Here is a 24,266-nt window from a genome sequence, read left to right on the forward strand (position 1 = left end):
CAGCTGTACCTTCCCCCTCCCCGTCCGTTACTCCAGTCAGCGCTGGAGGATCGCAGTGGGGGGGAATCCCTGCAGGCAGCCGTGACTGAAAGTCACGGCTCTCTGCAGAGAGATGATCAAGAAGTGAGCGAGCGGCGGTATGTGTTCGCTCACTTCCCGATCTATTGAGCCGACGTGTGACAGTTTAATTGTCGCACGTCTCCTCGAACTATGAGGACCAATGATTTTCACTCGCCTCACACTAGCCAAATTTGTTTTTATCTGTAGATAGAGTGGAGAAGGGTGGAACATCTGTCAGCTTTTTATGCTTTCTTTGGGACATTTTATGCTTTCTGAGGGACATTTTCCTTTACTTCCTGTGTGGTAACGGAGACAGCAATTAAGCAAAATCTCTTTAATGTGGGCCCGTAAAAATGTTTTGTAAAGTGGTGTTAGTTTTTTTTTTAATTGCCGTTTGTGTCCCAAATGGAAAGATCTTCTTATTTCTTGTTTAGTCACAAGGACAGAAGTGAGGTGAAATCTTTCCAACATGTTCACAGATTGCAATAAAGACCTGATAATGGTTAACACCGTCAAAGCAAAAAAAGAAAATAGTTGAGGCTGGAGTTTGGCTTTAGTTATACCTCTGACAGCAGCTTCAAAGGCCATCTTTAAAACTTGCTAAACCTAAATATGCACAGGCAATGGATAATGTGATTAGCACCGACATAGGAATGCCATGCTGACACTACAAACCAGACACAACTGGGAAACCAGGGGTGCTGACCTCCAGTGCTTAAAGTATATCTAAACCCAAGAACAAAAATTTAATGTATTGCAGCTTACCAGTACATAAATGTGGTGGCTGCATTAGTCTTTTTCACGCTAAGTAAATTTTCTGCTAATGAATAAAGTACTCGTGGCTACCTATTGATCTTGCCTCAAATGCAGTGTCCCTGTCAATAACTGTGAACTGAAATCTCAAACAATGTTATGTTATCCTGTATCCTTTACTTACTAAAAAATCGCGTTCTCGGTTTAATGGAGGTGAACAAAGGGGGATGTATTTGTAGTTCAAATCTGAAAAGCAGCCTAGGGTGACAATGCTACTTCTCCATAGATGCAGTAGGCAAATGAGCGCCATCACCCTAGGAAGTATGCTACTGGCATGGTCTGCAGCTCAAAAGAAAGGAAAAAGCCTGGAAAAAAAAAGAAAGCAGTTACCATTTCTAAGGATTGGTAATCTGCAAAATAATACATTTTTGTATTTGGGTTTAGGTACTTTTTAAACACACAAAACTACAAAAACAAGATTTAATGATACGAAGACTTGGGAATGGCTTTAACGTTTAAGATCATAAGCAATTTCATGCTGTCCTAGTTTTTCGAACCTATTTTTTGCTCATCTACAAATGTGCAATTGCTCATTTGATTTCTTCAAATAAAGTCACTAATAGATTTAACAAAAACAAAGTCTTTTGAGATTCTGTTTGTTTTATTAGATGAACAAATCGATCATGTATATATAACACTACTGTTGCATCCCTTTGCTTTTCTTGCAAGTATACATAATGCACTTCTTCACCATTTGAGAGCTCATGAAAATGTGAATTTTTGCTTTTTTTAAATATATACTTAAACTTTACTTATTTAACCAGGTACGAATACAATGTAATTATGGTTTCAGATAATTTGCTGAAAAACAATAGGAAACGTAGAATCTCATACCTCTTTTGCATAACACTGGAATGAAAAATACATATGCTACTACCAGAGTCTAAAGAAGGTGGAAACTCTCAGAGCATTAATATTTCTTAACCTTAAGTTGTTTGCTTACTACCATACTTTTTGATATCAACACTAAGTTAATCTTCTAACACTCGTGCCTGCTATATTCATTTCTATACCCCGTGTAATCTCTCTTCTTCTTTCTCCTTGATGAGGTGTTTCGCTTCTGATTTTTTCCATGTAACTCAGGATTTCCTGAGGTTCCCTCATACCCATATCTTTGCATACCCACATGATATCTTCTTCACTGGCTACCAAGATAGAGCGCACATAGGGATCATCGGGGCCTCTTTCCATTTTTCTATCTTCTTGTGTGATTGCCGATCTTAAAGAAAGCAGTTCAGGCTTTTTAGCTTCCAAGCAGGCTCTAGAGTGGCTTGCAGGTGTAGGGAAGGAACCAACATCAGAGTTCTGGCCACTAGTGGTCTCTGGCCCTTGAGAATTTCTCACTGGGTGGAATGTACTGGTGAGACTTTGTTGTCCTGTCTCTCTTCCTTCCCACTGTTCTCTTTCTTCCTGCTCTTCACTCACTCCTCCCTGGGACCTTGGGTCATTAGCTTCAGACCCTTCCAGCCATACCCAGTTTGGTGCCTCAGGATTCCCAGGACCCTCTGGTGCTGATTTTTTTCTGTGTCTATTGATAAAAGCCAGACAACTAATAAAAAATAGGAGGGTAAGCAAAGAGAAGAGAGCAAGAAGTCCATAGAGTCCTTCTTCTAAGCCAGGTATTCCCCAACGGGTTGTGACAATATCATCAATATTAGAAACAGATTCATCATCTTCAATGCTTGCAGTATCACCTCTTAGTATTATGTCACTAGTGCCAGGAATAATGTTGTTTACGGGTAAGGCTGTATCACTATCCTTAGAAGTTAGGTCACTGTCACTCTGTAATATGTCATTTCCAGGATATTCACCATCGTCTGTTACATTTCTTAGAAACATAACTCGAACATAGCCAGCACTGAGCAATCCTGAAGAATCACCCCTGCATCGCTCTGGCAAGTAGAGAGAAGTACGCAGCAAGGGTCCTTCACCTGGACCCTTAAAAGTCAATACAGGCAAGGACCAGGAGTGCACAGCCACCACAGGTCGATGAACGGATAAGATATGGTCATCTGAGGACACAACAGATAGTGATAATTCCAAAGGATCATATAGGGTTAATGGTGCAACTGACATGTCACTGAACATCAGCCATACAGACATAACGGATTCCTGTGTAAAAAAAATATAGTAAGAATTACATATGCAGAATAAAATGAAGAAGGCTCCACCTACTGAAATACATTTCTGGCTACATGGTCTGTAAAAACAAAATATAAATGTGTACATTCCTACTTTACTATACAACTGTGCTCAACATACAAAACAATGTGCAAAAAACAGTAATCGATAGCAGCAGTCAAAAAATAACTTTTCCATTTTGACTTTAACTTCTGGCAACAATACAAGCTTAATATGAACCTGAAACTTCTTGAGATGAAAGACCTATAACATTAAAACTGCAGGACCAAATCAGATGTACAAGTTAGAATGTAGAAGATTCTGAGCCACAAAGCCAGGATAAATCAGAAGACTTGAAAGAAAATGCTAATGACCTGCTTATTACAGACTGTACTTATTATGCTGTCTGATTTGGATCTCTGATTATCAGAAACGTATATATACTTTTTCCCATGGAGTAAACATTGTTCTGCCTACTACTCTGTAGTAGGCAGAACAGCTATTACAGTTTACTAAAAAAATCTATATCTGCCTATCATCAACTTAACAGTTTAGAAAAGTAGCTTAAAAATGTTAAAGTATACCCATAAAGGGTTCAAATACTGTAAATTAAAGTAAGCACTATAAGTCAGGCTTCCTGAGGTTCAGCATTTGTATAGGCTTATGCACCACTTGCATTGGTCCTTGATCCTTAGCAGGTCTTAGAATTAGGTAAATACAAACTCAGACACATATTACATTGTGTCATTCTTTATTTTACAATCATAAAGCAAAAATGGAAAAGCCATGTGTAAACAACTAAGTACACCTTTACTACTTTCATAGGAATTAGGAAGCTAAGTTTTAGGCAGGTGTGACAAGATGCTGTAAAGTAAGAATGCTTTCAGAAATAAGTGTTAATAGTTTATTTTTATCAAGGGACCAAATGGAAAGTAAGTGAACCCAAATTAATCCAAATCAAATCAATTGATTTGGTGTGACCACCCTTTGCCTTCAAAACAGCATCAGTTCTTCGAGGTACACTTGCACACAACTTTTGAAGGTCTTCACCCCTGTCAAGCAAGGTGGTGGAGGGGTGATGAATTGGGCTTGTATTGCATCCACACAGGGCCGGTGCAAGGATTTTTGCCTACACAGGCGAAGGTGCATTTTCATGCCCCCCCGGCAACTGCCAATGCAGCCTTACATTAACACCGGCTATACCCCTCTCAGGTGACCCCGGTGGTACAGATGACCCTCATTCCAAGCAGTGACCCCAATGGATAGGTGATCCAAATAATTCAGGTGACCCCCCTTCCAGGCAGTGACCCAGGTAGTATTGGTGATCCCAGTTGTACAGGTTATACCCTCCTAGCCAGTGACCGCTCCCACAGTGCAGGTGACATTCCTCCCCCCCTCCCGGTCAGTCCAGGGTGATGAACATACTCTGGTTGCTGTGTGAATATTGGAGACACTGAATTATTGATGAGCTCTCTGGTTGTTGTGTGGGATCTCCGGACACAGCGCAGTGTACATATCTCACCACAGATAAGACACACACACACACCCCTATACTGACACACACACACACCGCTACACTGACACACACACACACGCACCCCTATACCGACACACACGCACCCCTATACCAACACACACGCACCCCTATACTGACACACACGTACCCCTATACTGACACACACGTACCCCTATACTGACACACACACACACCCCTATACTGACACACACACACCGCTATACTGCCACCCCCCCCTGCTATACTGACACACAAACACACACCGCTGTACTGACACACAAACACACACCCCTGTACTGGCACAGACACACAGGTGTACTGACACACACACAACTGTACTGACACACACACACAAAACTGTACTGACACACACACACAACTGTACTGACACACACACACAACTGTACTGACACACACACAGAGCTGTACTGACACACACACAGAGCTGTACTGACACACACACAGAGCTGTACTGACACACACACAGAGCTGTACTGACACACACACACACCGCTGTACTGACACACACACACACCGCTGTACTGACACACACACACCGCTATACTGACACACACACACACCGCTATACTGACACACACCGCTATACTGACACACACCGCTATACTGACACACACCCCGCTATACTGACACACACACCGCTATACTGACACCCACACACCGCTATACTGACACCCACACACCGCTATACTGACACCCACACACCACTATACTGACACACACACACAGCTATACTGACAGTCAGTGCATTGTAGAACCCCCCCAGGCAGCTCTGGGCACCTCAGAACATTGTTGGAGGCCCCAATGCACTGTGTGAGGCTGTGGAGGACCCAGTACATTGTAGGACACTCTGGGTGCCTTAGCATTTTCTGTGAGGCCCCCAATGCATTGTGACCAGCCTCATGGTGCCCAGTACATTGTAGGGGGCTGCAGCCATCAGGCAGTATTTGACATGACAGGGACCTCATGGTACAATCATGGTCCTACCTTGAAGAAGCCTGTCCTGGACCCCTCACAGTAGAAGTCGTCGATGCAGGCCAGGTTGAAGACAGCACTGCAAATGGCCCAGTGGCAGGAGCCCTGACTGCTCAGCATACATCCATGGGGGCCCTCGGACTCCGTTTTCTGCCCGACTGACAGCCGCGATATTTCGACCCCCAGCAGCAAGGCCCATACTGTGGGAGGAGCCCAAGGAGTAACAAGAGGCAGAGCCTGCTACCCCGGCCACACACCAAGATAGCCCGACTGCACGAGTAAGAAAAACGAGACTCCGCCCACATCCTGCCTCTGCCTCGCCTTCTACACCCCTTCGAAGTGCGATGCTCAGAAGCCACACTCTGTCTCTACCTAGAGACAATAAATTACCTAAGCCACGCCTCCCCTGACTGCCCACCGCACGTATCCCGTTCGCCGCCAGACCCTTTCTCCCTACAGTGCAGGGCCCGTGCAAGGAATTTTGCCGCCCCACCCCCGGTGCCCTCAAGCGGCTGCCTGTCTTGCCTTACAGTAGCGCCGGCCCTGCATCCACAAAACCTGAGCCTCTTGCAGTCATTGAGTCGACCATGATCTCCTCTGTATACCAAAATCTTCTAGAGTCAAATGTGAAGCCATCTGTCGGACACCTACAGCTCGGCCGAAATTGGATCATGCAACAGGACGATGATCCCAAGCACATCAGCAAATCTACAACAGAATGGCTGAAAAAGAAAAGCAGCAAGGTGTTGCAATGGCCTAGTCCAGGGGTCCTCAAACTACGGCCCGCGGGCCATATCCAGCCCACCAGGGTCCTTGGCCCGGCCCGTTCGGGTGTCAAGGCCGGGGAGCTGCAGGCCCCTACCTCAACTACCGGCCGGCCGTTGTAAAATAAACGGCCGGCAGCTATTTAGATAAGCCACGCCCACTTGCGCGCGCCTTGCGGCGAGCGGGAAATCCAGTCAATTTAAATACAGGCAGCGATGCATGTAAACATACTAGCGATTCGCCGGCTATAGAGCAGGCGGATCGCTTGTATGGGCGGTCGGCCCGTGTGTCCCCCCCTCCCGTTGTCACGCTGATCCAGCATAGTGCCTCTGTCACAGGGGATCAGAGGGAGGTCGGTACAAGACCTCCCTCCGGTCCCCTCTCCGCTGTAAGAATGCGGAAGTGATGTACATTACATCACTTCCGCATTCTTGTGTCACTCTCCAGCTTCAGACGCTGGAGAGAAGCTGATGAAGCAGATCTCTCCTTCATCAGCTTCTTCGGGGGTCCTAGGTGACATTAGGGGTCTTGGAGACCCATTGATGTCTCCATAAAGAGGACCGGTCACATCTTTTGCCATCACATAGGGGGTTTCTTAGCCCCCTATTTACAGCTGTAGCAATAAAGTTAAGTGGAAAAAAATAGGAAACAAAATTAAAGATTAAATTTTTTTTTAAGTTACACATTAAAAAAAAAAAAAAAAAATTAATTATTTTTTAAGTCCTCACCCATACATACAAACATGCGTCGGGTGCGCATACCTGCGAAAACGACGATTGCGCCCATTATGCCGAACATGTTACATATCGCCGCGAACGTCGCAGTGAGAGCAATAATTCTAGGGCCATCAATCACTGATAACACTAAACTGATGAGCTGTAAAAGTTTTTAAAGCGTCGCCTATGGTCAATTTTGGGTATGGTGTTTTTTTGCGAGTGCGCGCAATTTTTAAGCTTGACATGTTTGGTGTCTATTTACCCGACGTGACCCTGTCTTTTATGTTTTACCAAAAAATTGGGCGATAATAAATGTTTCCTAACAATGTAAACATTTTCTGTAATTTCCCCAAAATATAGTAAAAAAATAAAACCGCAGTGGTGATTAAACACCACCAAAAGAAAGCTCTATGTGTCCCCAAAAAATGGTATAACATTTATTTCAGTACAGCGTTGCAGGACGGAATAAATGTCAATCAAAGTACCGCAGCGCTGAACACTAAAAAATGGCCTGGACAGGAAGGGGGTGTAACACCTGGTCTTCAAGCAGTTAAAATAGGTCCAGCCGCTCTAAACAACATATAGCAATCAATCGGCCGCCCGCCCGCGGGGTCCAGGGAGAGATTGTCATTCCGCCGGCCCCGCCGGGGTGTCAGGGAAGAAACACGGGCTGTTCCGGAAGCTTAGCAGTTTCTGTGTTCGGTCTGCGTGGCTGCGCACTTTCATCTCAGGGCGCATTCCTTTAGCAGCGTAACGCCATTTACACCAAAACAGCAGCTGCTGGAACGCACAGCAATTGCTCACTAACGTTCCTCCTTTGTTCTGGGACCCACCCCCCTGTTTTTCAAACTATGATCCAGCCCCCAGCAATGTCTGAGGGACAGGGAACTGGTCCCATGTTTAAAAAGTTTGAGGACCCCTGGCCTAGTCGATGTCCAGACCTCAACCCGATTGAAAAGCTGTGGCAGGACCTTAAGAAAGCTGTGCATAAACAACTGCCCGCAAACCTCAATTAACTGAAATAACGTTGTACTTTGTTGTTTTTTTTACACATGGCTTTTCCAGTTTGGCTTTATGTTTTTAAAATAATGACGGAACTTCCGGTTCCGGCGACTGATGGATTAGACATGTCGCGCAAGCTCTCCGTCCCGCCACAGCTCAGATCAGCCACCTACTGTGAGGATCCAGAGCACCTCCAGGTGGCGCTGGAGCCAGTACCTGCAGTTCCTGTACTCGCCTGCAGGTGTCTCCAGGCAGCTGGTGGTGCTGGAATCTGCGGCTCCAAGTGTTCACCTGCGGGTGTCTCCCAGCCGCCAGCAATTATCAACCATCTGGTGCTTACTGGGAGGGTATTTAATCCCTCCCTGCAGTCAGGACTGTGGCTCAGTATCCTGTCGCCTTTCCCTGACTGAGTCCTGTGTCCTGAGCCCTGTTATCCTGTTACCTGCCTGTACCCTGACCCTTTTTCCCAGCTTGAGTCCTGTGTCCTAAACCCTGTTATAACCGCTTGCAGTCCTGTTACCTGCTGGTACCCTGACCCTTTGTCCCTTAGCTCCCTTGGGCTGGCCCAGCTCCCCTGGTCTTGCCTGTAGACCCCGGGAGGTATTTCCAGGGTTACTGTTTGATACTTGTGGGGGTTGGTGGGGTTGTTGTGTTTTTGTGTTGCTGTTTAATAAACTGTCTGCCTATAACATTTCTAGTGTGGTCATACTAATTTGGTCATTGTGCGTGGGTACCTGCATGCGGTGTAACACCTCTTCTGTCCTAGTATCGGCATTGCTAAATGCTTCGCACCAAACCAAAAGCTGTCATGGACAAACTCTTATCTCGCCAGCACCTTGCTGAGCGCTCCCTGGCCAGACATATGGAGGAAGACAGCAGCGATCCCAAGAAGGCAGACGCCATGCTTTGCTGCGCTAACGAAGATTCGGATGGTGAGTCTCAGCTTTCACGTTCTTACAATCTTGATTTCAAGCAACTGGCTTCTGAAGTCGCCCATCACCTGAAGGCAGACACCTCCACAATCATAGCTGATGCTATTAAACTTCAGCTGAGAAACATTATTTCTGGTTTGGAAAAAAGTTCTTCAGGCAGAAATCTGGCGTTGCTATGGGAGCGAAAGTTGCACCAAGTATAGTTAATTAATTTATGTATAAATGGGAAATAGAAACCATATTACAAAGGAGGCCAGTACAGGTGTTGTTTTACAAATGTTATATTGATGATATTATGGTTTGGAAAGGGTCCAGAGAACAGTTGCAGTTCTTCTTGGACTATCTGAATGATGATAATAAGAATAATATAGCTGCAAGCAGCAATAAAGGTGGCCAAGCAGTAGAGTCGGTAATAGCGCATGAGAAGACATTGTAGTTTGAGAGAGAAAAAGCAGGAGATGATTTCATGAATTATAAAAAAATTCAAAATGGCCGCCGACCTTGGTGACCTCTGGAAGCCATATTGTATGTGGCAGTTATGATGTTGAGTTATCATATGTATAACAAGTTTAACATACTTCACTAGTGATATAAATGCACATTTATGCAATTGGATGCAATGTCAAAAAGTGATTGGCTTATGGCGGCCATATTGATTTGGGGATCAGGCCTGGTTTTACAACCGTGGCAGTAGAGGTCGCCGTGGATATATGTTGAAAGTTTTGAGTTATTCTGATAAATGGTTTCAGAGTTTAAGTTTGTTTGCAGAATATTGTACCATCCAAAATGGCTGCCAAACCATGTGGTCACATGACTTGTAATAAATTGCCAGAAATAGGTTTGCTTAAACCAAGATGGCCGCCAGAGCATGCAACCTATGACCTTTATGTTTACAAGGTTTAAACACAGCACAGTCCTCTACCATTGTTCCAAATTTCATGAGTTTTTACATAACGGTGTGGCAATAATTAGCATTTGAAAAAAAAGAGCATCAAAATAATAGAAATATTTGTCGAATTTGACACAATTCAATATGGTCGCCGAAACATGTGGCCAATTGACTTGTAATGTTAAGTTGTGAATGCAGATCATATCATGACTATACACAGCAATTTGTAGATCTGTAGATTTATCAGTTTCTGAGAAATGGATGTTTGAACATGGAGCTGAATATAATGGCCTAAAACAAGATGGCTGCCAGGCAATTTAACCTATGACCTTTATGTTTGAAAAGATTGGGCATAGCATAGAGCTGTACCATTGGGCCAAGCTGCATCAGTTTGTGGGTAACAGTGCGCTTATAACAGGCTTTTGAAAAAAAGGCCATAACAATAATAACACTATCTTAACACCATTGGCTTGCAGCGGCCATTTTGATTGTGGGATCAAGCCTATTTCTACAACCATTAAGAGGTCGCCCTGGGCATATGTGCAAATTTTGGAGTTATTCTGATCAACAGTTTCAGAGTTTAAGTTGTTGACAGAATATTGCACAATCCAAAATGGCTGCCAAACCATGTGACCAATAGAGCTATAATGAGCACATGTGGCAACAGAGCAAAGCATAAGCTCACGCAGCAAGTTGTACATCTGTAGCTTTAGTGGTTCTGGAGATGCAGGTTTCTTAATAGTTCACAAAAATCGTCACAAAAACCAAGATGGCTGCCATATCATGTGACCTATGACCTTTATATTATAATAAGCTCTGCAGGGCACAGAGCTGTACCTCTGTGCAAAGTTTCATACGTTTTTGACTTACAGAGCACTTGTTACAGGCATTTGAAAAAAGCAGCGGAATAATAATAATTAGGGATGTCCTGATACCGATGCTAGCATCGGATTTGGGCCAGATACAAGGCATTTCGACAAGTACTTGTACTTGTCAAAATGCTCCGATGCATAGCGCTGAAGCTTGCACTGTTTTTTTTTTACGTTACCTTCCGTGGTGGGGTGTCCTCTGGGCAGGCTGAGCAGAGGAGCGTCGCACGACTGCTGTGGGCGGAGCTCCAGGTGGGGTCCTAATGTAGATGCCCGGCGACTGCCCAGAGGATCCCACTCAGAGCGCCGCCCACTTCGCCGACGGTGTCTTTCAGTGCCGGAGAGCAGCGGCGAGTCAGCGCTGGTCTGGCGGGAGGAGTTCCAGGCAGGGCCCTAATTTTGCTGGCCGGCACCTCTGGACCAGCTAAATTAGGACCCCACCTGGAGCTCCTCCCGCCGGACCAGCATTGTAACTGCAGTGTACGGGACATGTGTGCTGTATATGTACTATGGATCATGATTTAACCTATTCATGTTAGCAGGGCAGAATTGTGAGCACCTCCCACAAGCTGAGCACCGAGACGCGATGCAGCGATCCTGCCCAGCGCCGACTATGAAAGGCAACAGGATCGGAGTGAAACTGTGAGTGAGGGAAGCTGGGACGGGGCTGGCTGTAAATCTATTGCTATAGTGTACTGGACGCGTGTACATATATACAGTACACACCTCCACTACACTACAGCAATAGATTTACCATTCTGCCCTGCTAACATGAATAGGTTAAATCATGATCCATAGTGCATAACATGTAGTTGTACTATGGATCATTTAAAGTCACCTGTCCCTTTAAAAAAAGTATTGGTAATTGGTATCGGCAAGTACATGAGGGGAAGTACTTGGTCCTGAAAAAGGGGCATCGGGACATCCCTAATAATAATACAAAAAATAATAATACTCCAGGGACATGCACCTCCCCTTGAAGACCACAGATACCCACTAGCGTATCACAGTTATTGCCCTGATAAAAAATGGGGGGGAGTCGCCATCGTTTTATCCCGTGGAGTACATTGGACCTTAGTGGGCATGCATGCGTGGGAGGAGGGCCGCCTTCTGATGAACAAAGGAAAGATAGGCTCCCAGATGGTCACTCTAAACCTATACCTCCTTAATCACGCGCAGATCCCGTTCCTGGAGAGGACACTAACTGCAATGGATGACTTCAGGGAGGGTTTACCGATTATTGGGGGTGACCTCAACATGGTACTTGACCCTAAGTTGGACTCTTCCAGGTCGGCATCCCACATGTCTAGACCCGCGATGCGCCGGATTAGGCGATGTCTGCACATGCACCAACTTTCGGATGTGTGGAGAATTCACCATCCCGCGGAAAGAGACTATTCCTTTTTCTCCTCTGCCCAACAGACATATACGCGCATTGACTATTTCTTGATACACCACTCCTCACTGCCCTTGGTGTCTAAGTCGACCATTGGTACTATCTCCGTCTCTGACCACGTCCCGATCGCGATTGACATGGATGTGGGATCCCCAGATTTTAGACCGTAGCGATGGAGACTGAACGAAACCCTGATGCAGGATCCGGCCCTTTTAGCGGAAATTGCATCAGAGCTGCAGACCTACTTCGAGCTGAACTCGGGCTCCGACTGCTCCCCATACTCGATATGGGAAGCCCACAAGGCATACATCAGGGGTACCCTGATCAGACTAGGCACACGGGTTAAGCGTCAACGCCTCCAACACATATCCTCGTTAATATCACAGATCCACACACTCGAACTTCAACATAAGCGAGACCTTGACCCGGACCTCTCGGCCCAACTGTCCCTGCTAAGAGACTCCCTCTGCTCCCTATGCCTACAACGCGCCAAAGCTGTGCTGGCTAAATGTCGAAGACATTTTTATGAGTACAGCAACCATTGTAGCAGATCCATGGCCCATGCCCTTCGTCAGCAGAGAACTGCTGATGAAGATCCGGTGATAAAGTCCCCATCGGGCTCCCTGTCGCACCTCCCATTGGATATCGCGGACAACTTCCGCGCTTACTACTCCTCTCTCTATAATCTCCCTCGACCGAGTTCAGCGGCGGGAATAACGGAGCGACTGTCCCGTATTAGGGAGTACCTAGCCTCTTCTGGCCTGCCTGCCCTCCCACGGGAGGCGATTGCCCTGCTGGAGTCCCCGATCACTGACCAAGAATTGGAGAATGCTTTGAAACAGACTCAATCAGGAAAAGCCCCCGGACCAGACGGATTTACCTTACAATACTTTAAACCAGGGCTCAAAATTTCCACTCGCCCGCTCGCATTTGGCGAGTGTAAATAAAGAGAGGGCGAGTGGAAATTCGGTCAGGCACGCGGTCACGGATCGCGTACCTAACTATGAGAGCAGCAGCTCCTTGCTGTCCTGTCCTGGCTCCGTTCCTTTCGGCCGGAGCTCTGACAGTTCTGAGCCCCGACATTACGCCCCCATGTTGAACTATAGCTTTACTCGGGCCCTTAACTCGGTACGAGAGACGGGGGGACTACCTGGGGAGTCTCTCTCAGCCCACATAACTGTGATTCCAAAACCGGGAAAATCGCCCCATTTCCTTGCTGAATGTCGCTACCAAACTATTTTCCAAAATTCTTTCACTGCGGATGCTGCCCTACATTAGGGACATAGTAGACCCAGATCAGGCGGGTTTCATCCCGACGTGAGAAGCAAGGGATAATACCACACGAGCCCTGAACCTCATCCACTCTGCTCCGTCAAGGGCGACTCCAGCTTTTTTATTATCCACCGATGCGGAGAAGGCCTTTAACAGGGTAGACTGGACGTTTATGAGACTAACTCTGGAGCATTTGGGGCTGGGTCCGCATATGCTCTCATGGATGATGTCTCTTTACTCCAGACCTTCGGCTCGAGTCCAGATTAATGGATCTTTGTCAGCTACATTCCCCATCAACAACGGCACGAGACAGGGATGTCCGCTCTCCCCTCTGATTTTCGTCCTTACGTTGGAACCCCTCTTACGAACGATCCATTCTAATCCCAACATTAAGGGCAGAGAGGCAGCCTCCCAGTGTCATAAAGTTGAGTCATATGCCGACGATTTGCTCTTCTTCCTAGCGGCACCGGCCATCTCCCTCCCGAATTTAGTGGAGGAAGTTCGACGATACAGGGTTTTATCCAACTTCCATGTCAATGCCCAAAAATCGGAGGCTCTCAACCTCACCCTCCCCTCCTCCCAGGTGCAACGCCTTCGTGACAACTTCCCCTTCACGCGGTCCACGACTTCCCTTAAGTACTTGACAATCCAACTCCGCACATACTTTTCGACTCTGCACACCTTTCCCCCTATCCTTCCCCACTTCTCCCGGTGATAGGCTCCCCCGACGTTTAACATACTGCTCTAGTGATATAAATGCACGTTTATGCAATTTGATGCAATTTTTTTATTTGATTTACTTGTGGCGGACATATTGATTTTGGGATCGGGCCAGTTTCTACAACCGTGGTAGAAGAGGTAGCCCTGGGCATATGTGCAAAGTTTTTAGTTATTCTGATAAATGGTTTCAGAGTTTAAGTTGTTGGCAGAAAATTGCACAATCCAAAATGGCTGCCAAACCATGCGGTCACATGACTTGTAATAAACATATATGAGTGCCGCACTCCGCATATCATAGTTACATAGTATTTGAGGTTGAATAAAGACATTAGTCCATCAAGTCCAACCTATTAGGATCTCATTCTAGGAGTACCTGTACCCCTGTATATTACGGTCCCTTAAGAAATCATCCAAAAGTTTCTTGAACAATTCCACATTCTTTGCTGAAATCACCGCCTGTGGCAGTGAGTTCCAGACCCTAACTGATCTTACTGTGAAGAACCCCCTTCGCCCCTTGTGCTGGAATTTTTTTTCCACCAATTTTAGGTGGTGGCCTCTAGTTTTTGTAATGGAGTTAATTTTAAACAGTTTATCGCTCACCTAAAATGTGAACATGTTTACATTTAGTAGCCTTGTCTCGTAGCTCTGGTCCTCCATACCCCTAATTAGTTTGCTTACCCTCCGCTGGACTTTTTCCAATTTTATCCTCCCCTAGAAATTTGTATATATGTGGCCTTAGCAGTTATGAAAAAACAGATGCTTGAAAACTGTCAGAAATAGGTTTACTTAAACCAAGATGGCCACCAAAGCATGTGACCTATGACCTTTATATTGCCAAAGATTAAACACAACACAGTTATCTACCATTGTGCCAAATTTGATGAGTTTTTACACGGTGTGGTAATAATTAGCATTTGAAAAAAAGAGCATCAAAATAAAAAGGAAAATGTTGTCGAATTTGACACAATTCAATATGGCTGCCAAACCATGTGGTCAATTGACTTGTAATGATCAGGTGCGAGTGCAGATCACAGTATAACTATACATAGCAACTTGTACATCTGTACCTGTAATAGTTCCTGAGAAACAGATGTTTGAATATGCCACTGAATATAATCAACTAAAACAAGATGGCTGCCAGGCAATGTGACCTATGACCTTTATGTTGCAGAAGATTAGGCATAGCCCAGAGCTCTATCATTGGGCCAAGTTGCATGAGTTTATGAGTAACAGTGTGCTTATTATAGGCTTTTGAAAAATAGGCCATAACAATAATAACACTATCTAAATATTATTGGCTTGCAGCGGCCATATTGATCTGACTGACTGAGCCAGTTTCTACAACCGTGGTAGTAGAGGTCGCCCTGGACATATGTGCAAAGATGTGAATAATTCTGATCAATGGTTTCAGAGTTTAAGTTGTTTGCAGAATATTGCACAATCCAAAATGGCTGACAAACCATATGACCAATAGAGCTATAATGAATGCCATGTGGCAACAGAGCAAAGCATAAGCTCACATAGCAATTTGTACATTTGTAGCTTTAGCGGTTCTGGAGATGCAGGTTTCTGAATATTTGCAAAAACCAAGATGGCTGCAACATCATGTGACCTATGACCTTTATATTGTAATAAGCTCTGCAGAGCATAGGGCTGTACCATTGTGCAAAGTTTCATGAGTTTTTGACTAACAGTGCACTAGTTACAGGCATTTGAAAAAGTGGCGTAATAATAATAATAATAAATATAGCTGCAAGCAGCAATAAAAGGTGGCTGCCAAACCTCCACCAGAAGGAACGCAGACTGCCCAGCCGGCGGTGGAGCCGCACTGGAACACAGAAGCCTGCGTTCCACTCTCCACCTGCCGCCGCAAGTCTTACAATGGAGAGGCCGGAAGCTCCACGGCGGCGGAAATTACATCAGTGGAACACACAGCGTGCATTTCAACACCACCGTTGGGAGCCCCAGACAGCACATCAAGGAGCCACAAACACCAGCTCCACACAGATTATGGCACCACGGGCTCTTGTCACTAACACAATGCACAAATAATACACGAGAAGAATACCGAATAACAGGCAGAATAGGCCTGCAATGAAGCAACAACTCCATAAGTCACATTTTAAACATTACCAATGCTGGGGAACCACAGGTGACAGCAAAATACTCACAAGAAAGGCACCCAAGAGTTAGGGCACAAGATGAAGTTGACAGAGTTAGCAAACACCTTTCTGTTAGATCCAGTTAAAAGATTTAGTAGCAGAGCTACATGTGGCAGCAGCCTGCACTCAGCAAGCACCTGTGGGGTTAAAGCACCTGAAAACAAGCTAATGGGTGTTTCAGGTAAATACTTGCAAGAGTCAGCTCAGGCATTAGCAGCACCACAGAATCACATATGTAAAAGGTGGCCATACAACTTACAACCATTGTACAACTTTTGTTGTGCAGACATCTCACCTTCATACAATTTTCTTACAACTAACCCATCATGCACAGACCAATGTAGTTCACAAACAACGCTTGTCAGCATCACCACCTAGCTGATTTACATTGATCAAAAGGACAAACTTTCGTTTGAGCATGTGCAGTTTGCATCAAGAGATTTTTATTGTACAACCACGCCATTAACCTGTCAATTTTTATCCAAATAGACAAACGTTTTCTCTGATCCTGACATGTGGGAGGAAAAAAAAAGGAACGGCAAGCCAGGGGACTCTTTCAGCTTTAGGGGGAGGAGGGATGTATTAACCCATTTGTGTGCTGCCATGGAGCTGACAGGAAAGATAAACCCAAGGGGGCAGAATGTAAAGATCGACAGGTAGCCTTCATATCAGACTATAACATTCAGTTTAGGAATGTGAAAAGATCATTATGAAACATTGAGATATTCTGAGAAAGGGTTACTTCTCTCGAAACCTAAATTTGTTTATAGGAATACTAGATCTATAAAAGACATGATAGTCAAAAGTGTCATTGATCCACCTATTGGGAAGAAATCAGTCACATTCTTGGATGCAGTAGATTTTTATGCATGTGGCCGATGTCATGCGTGCAGACATGCATCTAATGTGAGGAGAAAACATTTCATGATCCACAAAGATAATACACAGGTTAAGATAAAATTATTCATCTCATGCGATAATGAGGGAGTAGTTTATGCTTTAGAATGCCTGTGCGGGCTACAATATATAGGTCGCACCTCTAGGAAATTGGTGATTAGAATTAAAGAACATGTTTACAACATCAGATGAGGTTTTAAGGACCACTTTGTGTCCAAACACTTTGCAGAAATTTCACCAAAAAAATCCCAAATTCCTCCAATTTTGGGGGATTGAAAAGATTAAAAAACATTGGAGAGGAGGAAATTGGAGACGTGAACTGGCCAAAAAAAGAAACAGGTTGGATCTTTAGATCAGGTACCCTGAAACCCAGGGGCATGAACGTGGATTTCGATCTCAATTGCTTTATAGCCAATTCTTGAATTTTTCATTCTCCACTTTGTAGGCATATTTTTTCTGTGGGCATATATTTTATGTTTAGCTTTCTATAGAGGGGTTATGAGATGTATATCTTTACATTTATGCCTCATTTTTATAAATGTTTTATCCTATGGGGATAGATTTTTATTGCAATGTTTTTAGAGTGTATACGGTAGACACTGACTGTTTCCATTCTTGAGAAGGGCAGTCTGGTAGACTGATGGCCACAGTCATTGAAACGCCTGCACATACTCTTGAGAGATCCCATGCTATGTTACCACTGCTTTTATGCAAGTAATTTTCTTTTAATAAATCATACTCTGTTTGGATGGTACGCGCTATGGTGTTTGCTTTCTTTTTCTGGCCAACACGATCCTGGTATTGACACCTTATACTGAGGAGGCCTAAAGATCGATAAAGATTGGAGGTTATTGCTTTCTTACTAAAGAAGTGTTACATAGATCTGTTTGCTGGTCTGATTACACCATTGGAGGACATCTGTGAGCGATTGGAGCTGAGGGCCCCCTCCCCTGGTTAAGAAGGGAATTGCCTGATTTGACCTCTTGCTGGGGTCTATCAATAAGGTGAGCACCCCTATATCCGGTGTGGTACACGTGGTGCATTTAGGGAAGGAACAAGAAATATTCATCACTATTGCTATATTTGGACATTTTTCACAGCTAAGAAGATTTAAAGACTTTACATCTGATTGATTTTTATTCACTGATATTTGTTTGAGTCACCGATATTTTTTATTTTTATATCTGATTATTGTTGTAGCTCGGCACATTTAGTAAAATTATTATTGGATTGAAGATCTAATGATTTCAGATCATGCTCCGGTATCACTATCCTTGCAAGGTTGGACGTGTTTCACTCCTCCAGTTGTCTGAAGGTTTCCCACATATTTATTATCAGATGAGAATTTTAGACAAGTTCTCAAATCTTGGTGGCGTGAATACTGCTCTGCCAATGCTGAACATTTGAATGATCCTATTTTATTTTGTGAGAAAGCAAAAGCAGTGCTTCGAGGTAGGATCTTGGCCTTTGCCTCTGCCAAAAAGAAATCTACTAGGAAACACTACCGAGATGTCTGCTACATGGTGAGGAAATCTTTTCTCCAATTTAAGAATATTCCCACAGAAGTATTTAGAAATCAGTGGCTTCTAGCGAAGCAACAATGTGATCATTGGCTCCATATTCTTGATAGACAGATCAGATCCACTAAAGATTTGACCTTCTTTAAATTCGGAAAATTACTGGCCAATTTAGTCAAAGGACAGTGGTATCTTTGTAGAGAATGTTGTGTTTAATGGCATTGGGTAAGAGGCGGATTGGTGTATGCAGAATGCCTGACAAAGACCATGGGGAGATAGTAACGTGTTCTAAATCAGTGTTAGAATAGTAGGAGGTATGAAACAGCCAATCTCTCATATGTCTGGATAAACAAGCTAAGCTATATATTCTAATGTTAGGGAGGTTAATCCCTAAATGAAGGGTAGGTTTATACAACTTTTGAAGAGCTATTCTATGTTTCTTACCTTTCCAGAGGAAATTGAGGAAAGAGTTTGTAAGAGCTTGGACATCTTTGTGCCTAAGTAAAATGGGTAAAATTTACATAGGGTAGAGAAGTCGGGGGAAAGCTGATCATCCGAACTAGATGACTTCTACCTAATAAGGACAAGGGAAGATCACACCAAGCATTCAATTATTTAATAATGTTTTGTATAGTTGGTGTAATATTAAGGGAATAAAAATCAGTGGCTACTGATAGGAATAAACATCCCAAGTAATATGGTGTGATTTAACTTTCAGCCCAAATCATGTCAACCATCGTAAATCTTCAATAGAGCAATGGCCTTTAATTAAACAGCAACTCACTTTTATCCAGAATTATTTTTAAGCCTGAGAAATAACCAAAAGAAGTAATGTAGTTGAGGATGCTTCGGACTTGTGACTGTGGGTCAGAAAGGAGGATAATATAATCTGCAAACATTGCCATTTTGAAATCGGTATTACCGAAGGAAATTCCTGTGAAGATGTGCGGGAGAGGGGTTCCGGAGGGAGGTTGAAGAGGAAAGAGGGCATCCTTGACGTGTGCCTTTCTGAAGGACAAAGGGTGGAAAGGGCACTGTTGAGGTGAAAATTTGAGCAGAGGGAGAGTAGTATAAAGTAGAGATAAAATTGAGAAAGGAACCAGTAAAACCCATTTTTGTCAAAACTTGTAGAAGCCATTTTCAATGAAAATTGTCAAAGGCTTTCTCCGCATCCAAGGCCAAAAGAGTCATAGTATGCGGAGAGGGCCCCGCTAACCTAACATGTACCATAGCCAAGAGTATTTTTCTAACATTCAATACAGCCGAGCGACCAGCTACAAAGCCAGATCGATTGGTGGATATAAGTCGAGTTAGGATCTTAGCTAGCCTGTCTGCCAATATTTTAGAGAGGAACTTTGCGTCTTGGTTTAAGAGAAAAATCGATCTATAAGAACCTGGTAAAAGTGGAAATTTGCCCTTTTTTGGTAATAGTCTGGTGTATGCCTGGTGAAAAGTGGGTGGGTAATTGGAGTTATCAAGGATGGACTTAAAGAGTAGAGTCAGAATTTGGGCAATTTCCTCACACAATCTTATAGAATTCACTGGATAACCCGTCTGGGCCAGGGACTTTATCTTTTGGTGAATTTTTGATAATGTTCTGAACTTCTTGAATTGTAATTTCTACATTTAGCAGAAGAAGGTCATCATCTGAAAGAGAGGGTAAGTGTACTGAGTCAAGAAAGGTTTCTCTACCTGTAGGATCAGGGAAGTCAGCTGTGTTTTCGTAGTATGCATGAAATATTTTCGATATATTATTGGCATCATGACGTACAATACCCTCAGAATCGGATAGACATGTAACATGTGAAGCAGGCCCCTGTCCTTTGACTAAGTTAGCTAGTAATTTGCCTGATTTGTTGCCAAATTTAAAGAAGGTCAAATCTGTAGTGGATCTGATTTGCCTATCAAGAATATGGAGCCAATGATCACAACTAACTTTCTTTCCCTCACCTCATCAAATAGATTGCCTTTCTTAGCAGCCCTGCAGATCAGCTGCACACTCTGCCGATCAGCACTCCCACTCCACTCTTCAACATCCCTGAGGCCTTCTCACCTATCTACTGCAATAATTAGGAATCAAGGTGAATGGAAAACTTAAGATGAACATCAAGCTTTCAAACTTTACTTCTACAAGTCCACTACCCTAATGTCATTATATTGTATGTGCTATTCTCTTTATTCTCTAAAGCTCCTCTTCTCTGATCTTTTAGGTGATTAGCTTTACTTAAATACCTATTTCATGTCTTTCTGAGTCAAGACTCAGATCATGCTAATTTGCCCCCGACCCTTTATTTGTACTTTGAAAAAAAAAAAAAGAAAACAACCTGTTGACAGTTTTTTTTCCCCTTCACTCTAACTTTCTTTCCCTCACCTCTTCAAATAGATTGTCTTTCTTAGCAGCCCTGCAGATCAGCTGTCCCACCCACCCCATGGTGCACTTTACCTATATAGGAACACAATACAACTTTACCTCACTACCATTCAGATGCCCAGCTGCTGCTTTGCATCTATCACTCCCCTGTCACTAATACTATCCCACTTTAACCTTTTCCATACCTCTCTCTTTGCATACTGCCACCCCTTTCATTCCTACTCCTCATTAATTCTATTGCCTTCTACTTACTCTGCACAGCCAAGGGGTAAGGAAGGTCACACTCTCCGTTAAGCATTAAACATATCTGAAAATATACATATCCAAATTCTGATTTCTTCGCTCCTCTCAACATGAATTCTCTACCTCTACTTCTCACTATTTGGGCCTCTCTTCTAAAATTGTTTTTTCTTTACCCCCCCCTCTCCACCACACAATATATATATTTCACCCTCCCTCCTGCCCTCTCCCTATTACTGCACTCATCATCTCCTGCTCATCCTGAATCCACATGCTAGAGTTACCTCCAGGACACTAAGGCAAGTTCACCCGTACAAAACTCCCTCTCATCTTACTTCACTCACCCTTCTGCTTCTCCTGACTTCAGGGGATATCTCTCACAATCCTGGCCCTCTCTTTTCTAACACCCACCTTCCTAACCCGCACTGCCTTTCCTCTGGCAGCAGCTGCAATCCACACAACCTAATTTCTATTCCCCTGCTTCCTATAACCAGGCCCTCCTTCTCTTGTGCCCTCTGGAATGCCCGCTCTGTCTGTAACAAACTCACCGCTGTCCATGATCTTCTCATCTCAAATTCCTTTAACATGCTTGCCGTCACTGAAACCTGGCTTCAGGAATCCGACTCTGCCTCCCCTGCTGCCCTCTCCTATGGTGGCCTCCACTGGACACACTCACCCAGACCCAATGGACGGAAAGGAGGTGGAGTGGGAATCCTCCTATCCCCGCAAAGCACTTTTCAAATTCTGCCTTCACCTCCCTCTCTATCCCTCTCCATTTTGAAACCCACTGCATTCGCCTATTCTCTCCACTCTCACCCGGACCCTTAACCTTTGATCTAATTCAATGGGCACAGACTCCAACTCACTCTGATGGTAACACACTTGATCTTGTTTTCTCCCACCTATGAACTCCTTGCAACCTCTCCAACACCCCTTTCCCACTCTCAGACCACAACCTGGTCAGTTTCACAATCACCCTGTCCCCAACACTGACTCCCCCTACAAGGCACACTGTCACCCAGAGAAACCTCCACCACCTCGACCTTTCTCTTCTCCACTCTGCTACTGACTCCCTCTTTGACAAAATCTCACCCCTGTCCTGCCCTGACCTGGCTGCTTCTGTTTTATGGAGCGTTTTGAGGTGTGGGAGGATTTTAGATCTTTTATGTGGCGATCGTAGACCTTTCAAATTCCAGGATATATTCTTCATGGGGCGAGGTCCCGTAGGTGATGAAGAAATATTGACTACTGCTAGGGAAAAAATGGATTAGTGTGGAAACGGGTGTCCCAGTGCTGCTGGTCTCGCCAGTGTGGCAGTTCTTGCGAGAGAGAGTAGCAGAAAAAAACAAGCATAGGGTCTTATGCGGACAGGATCAGGGGTACCACATGTTGAATCCCCTGGGAACAAAAGAGGGGAATTATCCGATTTTCTAGTTCAAAAACATGAACATAAAAAAAATGTATGAACAAACATTTAAAGAACCAGAAGTCTGGACAAACATTTCTTAGTAGGAAACTTCCTTTTTTCCTGTAAGGACGTGCCAAATAATGAATTGTTAGGCTGACTCATTTCCATTTTTTAAGTCAAAGCCAGTACAACCATTATAACCCGAGCACGTATAACAAGAAAACTTCCTCTATAAACGAAAAGAAGTGTGAAAAAATGAATTCTGTGCTCATATAAATTTCAGGTATCAGCATCTGATCTCTTCTTTCTGGGAGGGCGTTTAATAGGTGAGGCAGAGCTGGAGCCCTCAACGGTTTGGATAACTATGTAAGCTTTATCTGGAGAGTCAAACGATTAAATAGAACCATCTGGATTAGTAATACGAAGAATTGCTGGGTATGCAAGAGAAAATGTAATTCTTTTGTGGAATTTTACAAATATCGTGAAAATATTTCCTAGGTCTGGTGAGGTCTGAGGAGTAGTCAGCAAACAAAAGCAGTTTATGACCTCCAGCCATTAGATTCCATTGAGCACGGTATGTTTGGAAGATTTGGTGCTTATCGGCATAATTCAAATATCTCACGGTAACCGGTCTAGGTTTGTTGTCATCTCTAGGAGTGCCTAGCCTGTGGGCTTCTTCAACTGCACAAGGCTGAGAGAGGCCCAAGGCTTGTGGAATGGTGACTGAACAGAAATGTGTCAGAATACACAGTTTCACCGTATCCTGGAAGTCTGACAATGCGCAGATTCTTTCTGCAAGATTTATTTTCCAGATCATCCATTTTGTTGGTGAGACTGGGAAGCTTGTGGGAATTTGCTTTAACAAAATGATGTGGCTCACAGGCAGGGCCGGACTGGCCATAGGGCAAACTGGGCCGAATAGAATCAACCTGATTGTGTTCGGGCCAGTCCGCTATGCCCGATGGCTGGCTCTGAGCAGAGCCGGCACTACCACACAGGAGACACTAGAGGGCGCTGGTGGGGGAGGCCAGAAAAAACCTCCTCACACAGCTCTCTCTACTCTGTGCTGTTTCCGGAACTTGCTGCTGCTGTTCCTGTCCCGGCCGAGATATTTGCATATGAATGGTCTGCGGTATTTTGCATATCAATAAGCTGCGACCCATTCATATGCAAATCAATGTCACCCCCCCGCTAAGAAAAAACTGCCTGAAGACAGCAAGAACAAGGTAAGTTTAAGCATGTGTATGGTGTATGCGTTTGTTACATTGGCGGTCATTGTGAACACTTTCGTTACATTGGCGGTCAGTGCGAATAGTTTTGTTACATTGGCAGCCAGCAGGGCCAATTTCCCGGCATCTCTCCTCCCCCGCACCCTTCGGCGGCCAGCAGCTTCGGCATAGGGAGCAGTGCTGAGGTCCCCACCGCTGTGACCCGTCCTGTAGGTAACCGCTCCTCCCGGCTGCTGCAGCTGCAGAACGGACGGGAGGAGAGAGAGAGAGCTGACAGGAGGGATTGCAGCTGCGGACACGCTCTACATCTCTGTCGGATGCAGACCGTGTAGCTGAATCTGCGCTGACACTCGGATCCTTTCGGCCAGCGCTGTGAAC

General features: G+C 44.5%; 1 protein-coding gene across 1 annotated transcript in view; it reads right to left on the reverse strand.

Moving 5' to 3' along the window:
* Positions 1–1,497: 1,497 nt before the first annotated feature.
* LOC108797362 (transmembrane protein 132A-like) overlaps positions 1,498–24,266 on the reverse strand; it is a 203,030-nt gene continuing 180,261 nt past the window's right edge. The window contains 1 exon segment of the mRNA XM_018568947.1: positions 1,498–2,985. Within this exon segment, the coding sequence (XP_018424449.1) occupies positions 1,840–2,985 (1,146 nt within the window). The 3' untranslated portion in view covers positions 1,498–1,839.

Source organism: Nanorana parkeri, unplaced genomic scaffold (genome assembly GCF_000935625.1).
Source record: "Nanorana parkeri isolate BGI_ZX_2015 unplaced genomic scaffold, ASM93562v1 scaffold1265, whole genome shotgun sequence".
Classification (NCBI taxonomy): domain Eukaryota; kingdom Metazoa; phylum Chordata; class Amphibia; order Anura; family Dicroglossidae; genus Nanorana; species Nanorana parkeri.